The sequence below is a fragment of the Leptodactylus fuscus genome, chromosome 9 (assembly GCF_031893055.1).
Source record: "Leptodactylus fuscus isolate aLepFus1 chromosome 9, aLepFus1.hap2, whole genome shotgun sequence".
NCBI classification, from domain to species: Eukaryota; Metazoa; Chordata; class Amphibia; order Anura; family Leptodactylidae; genus Leptodactylus; species Leptodactylus fuscus.
In genome coordinates this window covers 57,345,531-57,358,780 of record NC_134273.1, presented here as the reverse complement: position 1 = coordinate 57,358,780, position 13,250 = coordinate 57,345,531, and the positions used below count along the sequence as shown (strand labels likewise).

Here is a 13,250-nt window from a genome sequence, read left to right as displayed (position 1 = left end):
AATGTTAAAAAATAAATACGTAATATATATAATTTATTTACGTATTTATTTTTTAACATTGAGGAAGGTGGACACCAATCTGTACCTTTTATATATGTATATATACACACACACACACACACACACACACACACATTATGTATGCAAAATAATAATAACAATAAATATATTTGCCGCTGTCTGGCATCATTTTTTGGACAGAGAAAAAGTCCTGAAAGTCTGACTTATCTCTCCACCCAAAAGAGCGGATACGAGACAGAAATGCATGTTAAAAGTTCGCCACGGGGCCCTGCCGGTGCTAGTTATGCCACTGGCACAGATCTTCTGTGGATGTAAGCTTGCTCAAAACTTTCTGTCTCTTCATGAAATCTCACACTAACTTTATATTGATATCAGGACTCTGTGGCATCCATATCACCACTTTCAGGCCTCCTGCACCATAGGGTAGACACCCCAAATATTGATTTTATTTTACATTTCTCTTCAAATATCTCTAAAAGAGTTGTTTCCCACACTTGTCTAAAACTTTTAATCTTCCTGGAATAACCACAAGATTTGGTATGACAATAACTACATTGTCTAGATCAGAGGTTCTCAAACTTATTTTGTCTACCGCCCACTTCGAGAATTAATTATTTTCTAGCGCCCCCCAAATTTTTTTTACTTTACTACATCTTAAGAATCACAATCGCAGTCATTATGTTAATAATTAAATTATGTGTGTCATGTGAAAATAAGACTTGGATTTACCTTGTACGGAGTATCCTAAAGGACCTGGCTCCTCTGCCCACTAGCAGACTGCTCTATATAATAAAGCTTTATATTAGTGAACAGAGAGACCAGGTCCCTTAGCCCAGTAGGATTTAGAATGCTTTATATAAGAAAGCAGCACTTATTCCACACACCCCCCCCCTCTATCTCACAACAGGGAGCTAGGTGATGTGTATGTGATGTGTATGTGTGGTGCAGACATAGGCTGGCTCTGTACACTCAGCCCCCCCTCCCTTTCTCCCCCCACACAGCAGGGAGCTATGTCATGTGGCTCCCTCAGCAATGAGCAGGGGGCCAGGTGCTAGTGTCCATAATGAAGTGAATAAAGTAAGATAGTGGACAAACAAAGCAGTTTTGCTGAAGCAGTGTATTTAGGAAAAGTCTTAAATCCACATTAACAAGCAGTATAGATAGGATCCTTGTTATGATACCACCCCTTTAAATTAGCCATTGCCCCCCTAAACCGCTTCAACGCCCCCCAATCTTCTCTGTGCCCTTTACTGCCCCCCTATAGGCCTCCAGCGCCCACAAGGGGGCATTATCGCCCACTTTGAGAAAGACTGGTCTAGATAGTATAGAAATAATCACTTATATAGCTTTCTTATTCGATGTGTCAATCAATGAAGCTGAACAATTAACTGGTGTTGTAGGTTTTTGCCTTGAAAGTGTTTTATAAATATACTTCATCAGCTGTCTCAAATGCATTACTGCATATATAGATTCGGGTACAGGATGGGTTCACATCCGAGAAGGAATCTCCATTGGGAAAAATCCATTGCTGTCATAGCGGACTGAAAAGTCCTGCAAGTCTAGTAGTTACAGAGAATGGGGTCCATTGTAGAAGTCCATTTGTCCATTGTTCTGGTTCTCCAATGTACCAGAGCAATGGACACCCTGATGGTAGCGTGAACCTAGCGTAAGAAATGTGAACCAACTGCACATCTTTACCTACTATACTTAATTAATGTAAGACCCTGTCAAATCCACGTTTGATGTAGATGTCCATTGTATATGCTGGGAGATTTTTCTGGTGTAGACTATGAACAGTTTTCAGATGGAATTCAAATGAGAGTGTGTAGGAAAGCATTATGTGGCATGCTTTACAATACAATTAGTTACTGAAGGAAAATGTAGTCAATGTAATTTTTTCTTAAATCATGAAGTACTATGACTGATGTATGCCATTATATGTATGGATGTAATCCCTAATGAAAAGTTAGGTTACCATATTCTTTACTATGAACCCTCTGTCTTATTTGGGCAGTGCATATGATCATTAAAGTTCCCCATTTGGGAACCCCTCTATTACAGTATATTTAGAGTAGATCTAGAAGGAGTGCCTTGGCTCTTGCTGCATAACCAAAAACTGCACACGGTGTTACTATTCATTTACAGTTTAGCAGTTCTATGAAGCTTCACTTATGCTAACTGTGTGGAACTGCAGTAATTTGTACTAAAACTAATTGTGGTTTCCAGCAAGCTGCTATGCTTGACTATACCCTAGGAGTGTCTTTCCTTCTGGGGAGCAGACCAGCAGTCCCATTAAGATCATTGGCCCTAATATCTATTGACAGATTACGAAAATATATACAGAGTTTCAATGTAATGTCTTATCAATTCCCTTATATATTGACAGCATTGCATGGTCAATACCTATAGCTCCTCAATATAATATAAAATGTACTACCATTGTTACAAGCGTTTTTTTTTTATAACTCGATCTCTTACCTTTACATGTTGGGGGGTCTGAACTCCATTCTCCTACTGATGTGCAGAAAATCTCATAAGGGCCATTCAGCATATGGTTTGGATCTTTGCATTCAAATCTAACCACATGGCCAACAGAATATGCTTCATCATAAACAGTGGACAAAACTTTAATATTGCTTGCAGCCTCAATTGGTGGACAGTTCCTGACTGAAAAATATTCAAGGAAATATTAGTAAATGTGGGCGGCCATTGTGAGAAGTACCTCAAGTGCTGAATTGCAGTACAAATGCTGAAAAGTGGCTGATGCTGGTTGGTAAACCTGGTGCTTCCTTTGGGACCATGCTAATCACATTATGACTATTATATCTGAATATTAGTTTTGCATGATTCCATTTTTAAGCTGGGGTCCCATCTGGTGTAAATGTGGGATAAATGCTATTCATAAAAAAAACACACACACACCACAAAAAAAAAAAAAAAAAAAAAAAAACTACCTGCACACCTTACCAAGAATATTCAGTTGTCACCATTGTGTGAGAGTATAATACAGTGAAAAAAAAAAAAAACATACATATGATTGTAGTGTACGTCACCGTAGATTTGGAGTAAATACTACATTATGCAGTAAAGGCTTCTGGGAAAGTCGGGCATGATGTTCAGGGTGCTTCCCATAGAGGGCAGCATAACAGAGGCACTGTCTCCCTGTTTACATCTTGGGAGACAGATTTGCATATTCTTCCCATGTTCCCTTGCAGTGGAGCAACTATGGCTGTATAAGTCTCCACACACCTGAAAAGGTGGTCTCTCCCTAAGGAGTGCCATTATCCCCATAATATAATGCAGTGGTAATGGTTGAATATGCTTGGGGAACTGATAGACTCCCTTTAAAAGCTTAATTTATTAAAAGCTTTTTATTTTGCTTTATGCAGCACATCAATATAGATCAACGTAATCGATGTCTGTCAACCAAGAATGGAAGATGTGTTTTTTGTACCATATTTTCCTATAATGTACCCCCAAAAAATGGTGTTGGCACAGAAGAGGGAGGAAGAGGTAGAGAAATGGAAAAGGGCTAACAAATTGTTTAGTGTTTGGAAATGTCGCCAAGGGGAGGTAACGTATGTAAATATTACAATGCCCAACTCAGAGAATACTAAAACAGAGAACAAGTAGAACAATCTCCTAGGGTAGTCTAGTTTAGTGATTCAATAAATACAAAGTGTCAGAAACTGTTGAGTGTTATTATTAACCCTATCTCTCTGGAAGAATTTTAAAATTTTTCTTTTGGACTCCCTGCTTTGCAAGCCCCATAACTTTTTTTTCCGTTCACTTAGCCATTGAGGGATTAATGTTTGCGGGAAAAATTGTTCTTCATGATGGGAAGCTGGTAAAAAATTCAGATTGGGGTGGAATTGGAGAAAAAGTGAATTTGTGCCACTTTTACAGCATTCACTCTGCAGCCAAAATGACAAGTCACCTGTATTATATATTTTATCTACATTTTAATTCTTAAAAAATCTAAATAAAAAAACTTTGCAAAAAAGTCATATTTTTTATTGTAATTTTTAATTACATTTTTCATAACAGAACAGAAAAAAAACAAAGAGGAAGAGAGAGTGTGCCAGTCCCCATAAATGCAAATAACCCAAAAGGGAAACAAAAAACCAGAGAATCCAAAAAGAAATAAGCAAGGACAACGGGAAAGGGAGACAGGGAAAGAACAAGAGGAAAGGAGTGGGAGGGGGAAAGACAAGGATTAGAGACCCCTCAATGTGCAATAAGTGTCCCGGGGGACCAGATAGAGCAGAAGGCATCTAGGGTGTTATTAAGACTAGCAGTCAAGTACTCAAGACTCCTCATGTCCTTCATATGGGTCAAAAACTCAAGATCAGACGGAGGAGTCGCACTTTTCCAAATTTCTAGTAATAATAGTCTTGGCAAATCACCATATTCTAACACCAGTAACTTTTATATTTCCTTACACAGGGATGAATAGGATGCGGGGCCAGGTGTACTTTTTAATTCTACCATTTTGGGGAATGTCTATTGCTTTGCCCACTTTTTATTAATTTTTTTTTTTTTTTTTAATCAGAGGCAACACAGCAAAAAAATGGTGGTTCAGCATTTTTGAATTCTTCCTCCCCCACTATTCCGTTCACTGTATGGGAAAATTATTTTTAAATTTTTGTAGAGGTTTTTGGACACAGCGATACCTAATGTGTGTGAGTTTCACAGTAATTTTTAACTTTCATATGTATTCTAGTGAAAGAGGGGTGATTTGAACTTTTAAATTTTTTTTACATTTTTTATTTTATCAATGCATCACCACCGAGATCTTGAACCCCAGGAGGTCTGATGACTAATGCAATGCTTTATAATTCTAATGCATTTCAAAATGTCAGCATTTGTAAGACAGGCTGCATGAAGCAGTCTGGCATAAGTTTATATGACAGACAAGCCTGGGAGCCTTCAATATGCTCCAGCTGTTATGGCAACGGGATGCCAGCATCGAATTTAAAGGGGTTGGCCACTTTCAGACCAATATTGACAAACAAATGTACAATTTAAAGATATACAAGTTTCCAATATATTTTCTGTATCAATTCCTCACGGTTTTCTAGATCTCTGCTTTCTAGATTCTCTTACTTCTAGAGGATAAAAGTCTGACCATGGTCATGTGATTTCCGGTCCATGGTCATGTGATGAGCACACAGGTGCACAGCTGATTACCAGGCAGATGTCTGATTACTGTGCCGTGACTATAACGAGCGGCACCTGTGTACTCGTCACATGAGCATGGACCATAAATCACATGACCATGGTCAGAGTTTTATCCTCTAGAAGTAACAGAATGAATGACAGCAAGCAGAGATCTAGAAAACCCTGAGGAATTGATACAGAAAGTATATTGGAAACTTGTATAACATTTTATTGTACCTTTGTTTGTCAATACTGGTCTGAAAGTGGCCAACCCCTTTAATGATCCCTAGCAAAATGGTGGGCACTGATCGAAGGCATAATACAGCAGAGCCAGGGCAGCTATGGCAACAAGTCAGCTCCTGAGCAGCTGCCATATTTAAATAGGCAACATCCGATGTACTATTACAGCGGATGTCGAAGGGGGTTAACCCATTACTGCTCAGCGCTGTTATAGTACAGGAGCTGTGCCTATGGCATTATGTCCAGCTCTTGGGTGTGTTACACAGCCGAGGACTGGAACCAGTTGAATGTATGAATTAACTGCCTGGATGCCATGATCATTAGTGATCACAGCATCCAGGGGGTCCGGGAACAAGATCTGGACATATCTCCATCAACAGTACAGTAAAAAATAAAGTTATATGCGTCAATATGGTGACCCCAGGAAAACAGTTAATTTTTTATTTTTTTTAAAAAAAAGTGACGTTTTATTTGTCAAAGCGGTAAAACTTAAAAACCAATCATAATAATTACAATTACGGTGGTATATAATCATAATGACCCATCAGACAAAGCTACCATGTCATTTTTAATGCAGAGTGAATGCCTTAAGTACTACATGCAAAAAATTATGAGAGAATTGTGTTATTTCACATGGACTCTCCAAAAATGTAAATAAAAGCTAATCAAAACATTATATGTACCCCATAATGTTGGCAAATTAAAGTGCACTAGTCATGCAAAGAATAAGCCCTCATATAGTTATGAGGACTTAAAAAAAATAGGAGGGAAAAAAAAAGTCACAGAGCATTAATGTACAAACTATCCTGCATCATTAAGGGGTTAATAAACCGTTAGTAATCATAGACCAGGCTTTCCACGATTGACATCACAATGCCGCAGAGCCCTGGCCATCTTCATCAGGCGCCATACCACTCCAGTCAAAGGACCGGGGGGGGGGGGGGGTTGCGTTCCTTAGCATCCAGCGAGGATGCTGAGTTGTAATGCCCGCCCTTATGATGTCGAAGGGATAGCAATGCTAGAAACTACCAGCACCGATATCTCCAGCAGCCAGGCGTGTACTGCCAAAAGTTATACTCCTGTGTTCTTTAAATGAGAGAATAAAAACTGACAATGTGGGTCCTCTCCAAAATAATCTGGGTGTAATGGTGGAGGATGAAGAAAAAGCACAACTATTAAATGCCTTCTTCTCTATGGTGTTTACACAAGAAAAGCCAATGGCCAGCAACATGTTTAGGGGTAATGTTGACTCTCAAATGTCATCTGTTTAACCCAGGAGAAAGTGTGGTGCCACTTTTAAAACACTAAAATAGAGAAATGTCCAGGTCCTGATGGCATACACCCCTGAGTTCTGAGGGAATTAAGCATGGTAATAGACCTTTAATATCTAACGTTTAAGGATTCAGTAATGACTGTGTCTGTTCCACAGGATTGGCGCATAGCAAAGGTGGTGCCAATTTTCAAAAAGGGGTGTAAAAGTGAGCCTGGAAACTATGGGCCAGTAAGTTTGACTTCTGTGGTGGGAAAGATATTTGAGGGATTTCAAAGAGATGATCAGCTTCTATGAAGAAGTCAGTTAAAGACTGGACATGGGTAATGCAGTAGACGTGGTGTATCTGGACTTTTCCCAAGGCTTTTGATACTGTACCACATAAAAGTTTGGTATGCAAAATGAGAATGTTGGGACTGGGGGAAAACATATGTATTTGGGTTCACAACTGGCTCACTGATAGGAAACAGAGGGGACTTGTTAATGGTAGATATTCAGACTGGGCCACAGTCACCAGTGGGGTGCCGCAGGGGTCAGTATTAGGTCCTGTCTTGTTAATATCTTTTTCAATGACCTGGTAGAGGGTTTACAAAGCAGGGTGTCCATATTTGCAGATGATACAAAACTTTGTAAGGTAATCAATAATGAGGAGGATAGAATATTACAAGGGGATCTAAGGAAACTGGAAGCATGGGCGGAGACTTGGCAAATTAAGTTTAATATTGACAAATGTAAGGTAATGCATTTGTCGACAAAATAAAATATATGATTAATAGTAAATTACTGTGTACTGGCGGACAGCAAGTGTACATTTAGTGAATCGTGCCAGGCAGCACTTTGTGTATAGTGTGTGTCGTAAGCTCATAGAAATGACCAGTCAAACACAGGAAATGTGCTTAAGACTATTTCCTCTTTTATTGGCGTACAACATAAATCCTTATTATTAATCAAAAGTAGACATGGCGAAAACATAAAGATTGTGCCCAGCAACATGCATCATACAATCGTGATTGGTGGTTGGTTATCTATCCCCTCCCCAGTTCTTAACTCCAAGCTAGCATTTTATTTCACTGTTTGGCACTATCTGGATGTTGCAAGAGATCATAAGTTCTGATATTAAAATAGAATAAACAACATTTCAAATGCAGAACTAAATGCAGACATTATTGTGACATGATATCTTTCCATAAGCTTGATGACAAAATATATTTATCCATCTCAAAGACATTAAAGAGACAGCATATTTCTATAAACATACCCATTTTCTACACTTCTTTATAAAACAAGGTACAAGCTCCACCAGATGTAAAACCTTATCCTTAATAGGTTAGCCTGTATATTTTCTATATTACTCAGAGGTGTTGCAGTCTGTATTGACTGGGCACCTTGGGGGTTAAATGGCTGAGATACTGCCTGCTCTAATGGCTGAAACCATCACTGCAGCATAATGGTATAGTAGTTGGCAAGAATAAAATTACAACTCTCAGAAGATCTGGAGAACATGAGGCTGCTGGGGATTGCAGTTCTCAGAAGGTCATGGAAGAATAAGGGCCCGTTCAGACAGTGGAAAATAAAGAGGATTTTAGGTGAACGTTCACCACAGATTCCTCTTAATTTTCTAGTAGGGTTGAGCTGATCTTGACTTTTCAGGATCGATTTTAAAATCCGATTTCCGATCATTTTTCATTCAAACCCAATCTCGATCCCAATTCCGATCCCAATGTAAGTCAAAGGGATTTTTTTTAATTAATCGGAGATCGGATTTTAAAAGCAATCCTATTCACTATGCTGCATTGGAATCTAACAATTGTTAGAATCCACGCTGTGTAGTGAATCACTAAGTAGCCAGAGGATTTTTTTTTTAATCCTCTGGCTACTTAGTCCCCCCTGGTGTCCACTTACCTCCAGAGATGGCTGGTCCAGTGCCCGGTGCCTTCCTTCTTCTTTGCTTCGCTGCAGCTCCACGCTGCTCCCTGCCAGGTTAGGACAGTGTGGGCGGGTTAGGAGAGTGTGGGCGGGTACTGGGAGGGGAGACATCATGTCTCCCTGCCCTGTACCCGCCCACACTCTCCTAAGCCACATGCCCCGCCTACCTAGTGCTTTAAACACTAACCTGGGAGGCGGGGCAGCGAGGCAAGAAGAAGGAGGGCACCGGAGCAACCATCTCTAGAGGTAAGTAGCTGCTAGAGGTGCTACTTTAGCCTCCCATTGCAATGAATGGAGGCAGCCGACGCGCAGGGGGTTAAGGCTGTGTGCCGGCTGCTTCCATTCATTCCTATGGAACTGCAGCGGAGCCTTCACACTGAGTATACACTATATACTCAGTGTGAAGGCATTGTGGGAAATACTACCGATCTCGATCCCACCTAAAAAGATCATGTTCGGAATTCCGATCACGATCGTGAAATTTACTCGATCGCCGAACGGAATCTGATTTTTTCCAAAGACGATCGCTCAACCCTATTTTCTAGCCCTCCAGATATCCACAGTGGAAAGCTGAAGCAGAGATTCACTCACTGATTGGCCCTTTATGGGCTCCACATAGTATAACACAACTTGCAAAAAAACCAGGATAAACTGGCAACTCATCTGAAGAAGTATGAATAAAATTTAACTTTTAATAATAACTTATTTAGAAAAAACAAAGAGTGAATAAACAAACAAAAATAACAAAAATCCCCCCTAAAAAAACTCACTATAAATACACTCCTTTTCCTTCCTCCCAACAAAGTTCCGGTTGATCAATATAAAACACATACTGATTATGCTTAATTATTTTCAAATATTGCCTCATAGTCCCAATAAAGGCAACAAACACAATCAGAGACAAATTAAGTCCTATTCACACTCATTTGCGATTTCTTAGAATGTGCCGACATTCTGAATTAATTCATTTCTACGTCTCACATTGTCCCATATTTTACATATGATGTTATTATTATTATTTATGTAAATAAATGAACAAATTCCTACTTTTATTATATATATAAACTTCTGCCCAATTTTCCTTTAGGGTGTAATATTTCTACAAAAAGTCCTTTATCAAACTCCGTCTACCACATATCCTAATATAAATTGAAAGAAGATGATTTTCCATGTTACTTACATCTATTTGTACACTTTCCTATCCTCCATATCCCTAGCGGTCTTTAGATGTTGAGTTTGAGGCTTCCTGTGTGTTGGGTCATGTGGTACATTTACATTAATTGAAAACTGCATTACAATCATTCATAAAACCAGCTCATCAAATACCATTTGTTCCACAGACAAGGTCACGTGGGTCGGTCTGGCTATTATAGCACGAGCTTCACTTGCCATGCCATCATATGTGGCTATCAGCCTAATTTGAGTTTCTTGTGGGTACGGTTTTTTTGGGGCAAGTAATTGACTACGATTAGATTGTAACGCATGTTGGAAAGATTTCCGTAAGACATAATCCGGGTACCCCCTTGCCCGAAATCTGGACAGCAAATCATTAGCCTGTTTTCTAAATTCAGCCATGGTACTACAATTCCATTGGAGCCTTAAGTACTGCCCCTTAGGAATGCCTTTTTTCAGAGACAGGGGGTGGTGACTCTCCCAACGCAATAAAGATGTGGCAGTAGTTGCGGGGTCGCACTCTATCTGAGGTTTGAGCTATGTTGGTCCCTGTTTGGCACTCCAGGGGACTATTTATCCTTTATATCTATTATTAGGATTCACCTTAACCTCACTCTCCTATCCCATGTCCTTGTGGGATATTTGGCTGTACAATGTATGAGTGAGTATGTATAGTGTATGGCTCAGGATAACTTTTCTGTTATCTGTCTATCAGCCTAAACAGGGCTGGTTTGTTTGAGCACCGTTAACCCCTGATGAGTCAGGGTTGGTTTGTCTAACTTTAACTCTGACGAAACATGCATGTCGGGTGGCATGCTCATATTATTTTATCTCACTATTCTGAGTGCACTATCACTAGGGATTAGGGATCATTAGGGATTCAACAGAAATATCCACTGTCTAGTTTTTCCTGACTTGCCATCTCACATTACCTCCCCTCACTTGAATTTATATATTTTTGGCCTCCGGCTATTGGGTCAAACCTTATTGAATGGTCCAGTTTATTCACAGTCGACCTCGAGGTTTATTTTCTTGGAGGCTGCCATGTCTGTGTAATTTTATACTATATACTGGCCCATTTGTTCCCTTTCCCCGCACCTCATTTATATTTTTTTACATATATTATTAAAAGTTATGTTTTATGATATTTATATCTATTCCGTTTGGTGGTATGCCCTAATTCAGTGTGAATAGTTACTGAGTGAACCGATACCTTGGTACTTTTTGGATTTTATTAGATGCCTTGAAAAAGGAACATGGTTTTCCGAAACGCGTCAGTTTTTTTTTAGGGAGGATTTTTGTTATTTTTGTTTGTTTATTCACTCTTTGTATCTTCTAAATGAGTTATTATTAAAAGTTTAATTGTATTTATACTTCTTTGGATGAGTTGCCGGTTTATCCTGGTTTTTTGCAAGTTCTGTTGAAGACATTTTTTGTCCTGAATGTGCCGTGCACCCCGAAGATTAATAACGGCTGCAAGGAATAAGATGGGTGAGCTCTAAACTATTTCTAACTTTGGATTTCTTGTGAATATTATAACACACCCTTTCCTAGCCCCACCCTGCCCCTCTACAGGCCCAACCCAAGCAGTGACTAAGCCATTACTTGCTGATTGTTCCAGCAGGTAATGACTGATATTTACTTACCAGTCCCTGCTACCCCCACAGCCTCTTCCATTTCCACTTCACTCAGGACTTGATTGGCCGTGTATATCACTGGGAAAATAGCTAGGAAACCAAATAATATGGGTTGCTGCAACGGCAAGATACCTGTCCCGAGGCCCTGCCCTTACCCTGAATATTGCTGCAAGGCAGCCATACATATATATTACCTTAGCTGCAGGCCAAATGATTGCTTGGCTAACAGTTATCTTGCTGCCAGTACACCATGCATGCTTGACCACAGCAGGGAATGTTTAATAAGATAGTAATGTGACCTACAGCAACAGTGGGCCAGGAGGTGCAATATTGTAATGTCATTTGAAGACTGTAGGACCAGGGACAGGGGAATGGGGAAAATAGACTATTAAGGTCCCCCCCCCACCTTTTTTGTTTAATACATACAGTAGAGGACAAATGAAGGGGTACATCAAGCTGTAAGGGAAACCTGGAGAGAGGCATGAAACTCTAGGGGGCATCTCAGGGGGAACAGGTTAAAGTGTGATACCTGCAAGGAGCATTTTACTGTGTAATATTGTATGGGGCCACTAGACAGACAGGAAAATGGCCGACGGACATGCACAGTCGGCGCTTTTGGACCCAGAGAAAGAGGAGCGTGAGAGAAGAAGGCAGAGGCAGTGAAGAAGACAGGCCGTCGCTGGAGCGTTTTCAAAAAGTACTGGGGGCGCCCGCAGTGCTGGGAGAAAACTCATTTGCATAAGGAAGAAAGAAGAAATTCCTCAAGAACAACTTCGCGGATCAGAATAATAAAGGAACTTTCTTAAGGCTATTCCTACATATATTTATTGTAAAAAGGGTTTCTATATGATAGAATTGTAAGCTCTTGCGAGCAGGGCCCTCAGTCCCATTGTGTGAAATGACTTTCTTTGTAATGTATCTTTCTGTCTGTATTTGAACCCTACAAATTGTACAGTGCTGCAGAATATGTTGGCGCTATATAAATAAAATTTATTATTATTATTATTATTATTATTATTATTATTATTATTATCCCTTTAAAGCTTTTAAAGTAACTACAACAGCAGTGTGTGGTGTAATTTCTTTGGTTCTGGGCCTTGGAGTTGTGGGTTTTTGTACTGTAAATACTGTAATACACAGTGCAAACCTCTAAACTACCATCCCTAAGTCCACACCACAGAGAAGTCTAAATTAAATATAACATTGTTGCTCTGGCTCTCTAGCTCTAATGTCAGCGTTACATTAATGGAAGAGTTGCATCGTGAACCCAAGGATGCTGAGTGCACAATATCTAGTCAATGGCAAACGCAGCAGTGCTTGACTTTTTTGCAAATCATAATAGCAGTTGTAGCATGCTTGGAGTTGAGATAAGACCCCCTTCATTTACATTAGTGCAGGCAAAGGCTGACAGTAATCTTTGACCACATGTCAGAAATCATGGTCAGAATCACTGCAGAGTGGTCATTTAAAGGTGTAGTACGAATTACATTATAGCTGATTGCAGAGTACAATGGAATTTTTTTTTTTTTATTGAACAATGACTTTAATTTCCCCAATGTACACAGTACTGTAAAATGATACAAGTTACAAAACTGCATAAAATCATTGAACTTAATGAACTAGAGTCCTCAATTTTGTCTCAGTTTCCTCGAGCACCCCTTTTATTTTGCCTATACTTTCCAGGGCTATTTGCAGAAGTTGTTGCATTTCTGTTTTTGCTGAATTTTCACCTAGAAAAGGATTAAATAAATAAGTTTATAAGTGAACCCCATTCCATTTTTGTGGACTATGCAAGATATTACTTATTCTCAGGGCTGGGATGA

General features: G+C 39.5%; 1 protein-coding gene across 1 annotated transcript in view; it reads right to left on the bottom strand.

Annotated features, from left to right (window-relative positions):
- The window catches only part of CFH (complement factor H), a 177,294-nt gene that overhangs the window by 116,113 nt on the left and 47,931 nt on the right, over positions 1 to 13,250 (bottom strand). Inside the window, exon 5 of the mRNA XM_075287702.1 lies at positions 2,500 to 2,688. Within this exon, the coding sequence (XP_075143803.1) occupies positions 2,500 to 2,688 (189 nt within the window). The remainder of the gene's footprint in view (positions 1 to 2,499; positions 2,689 to 13,250) is intronic.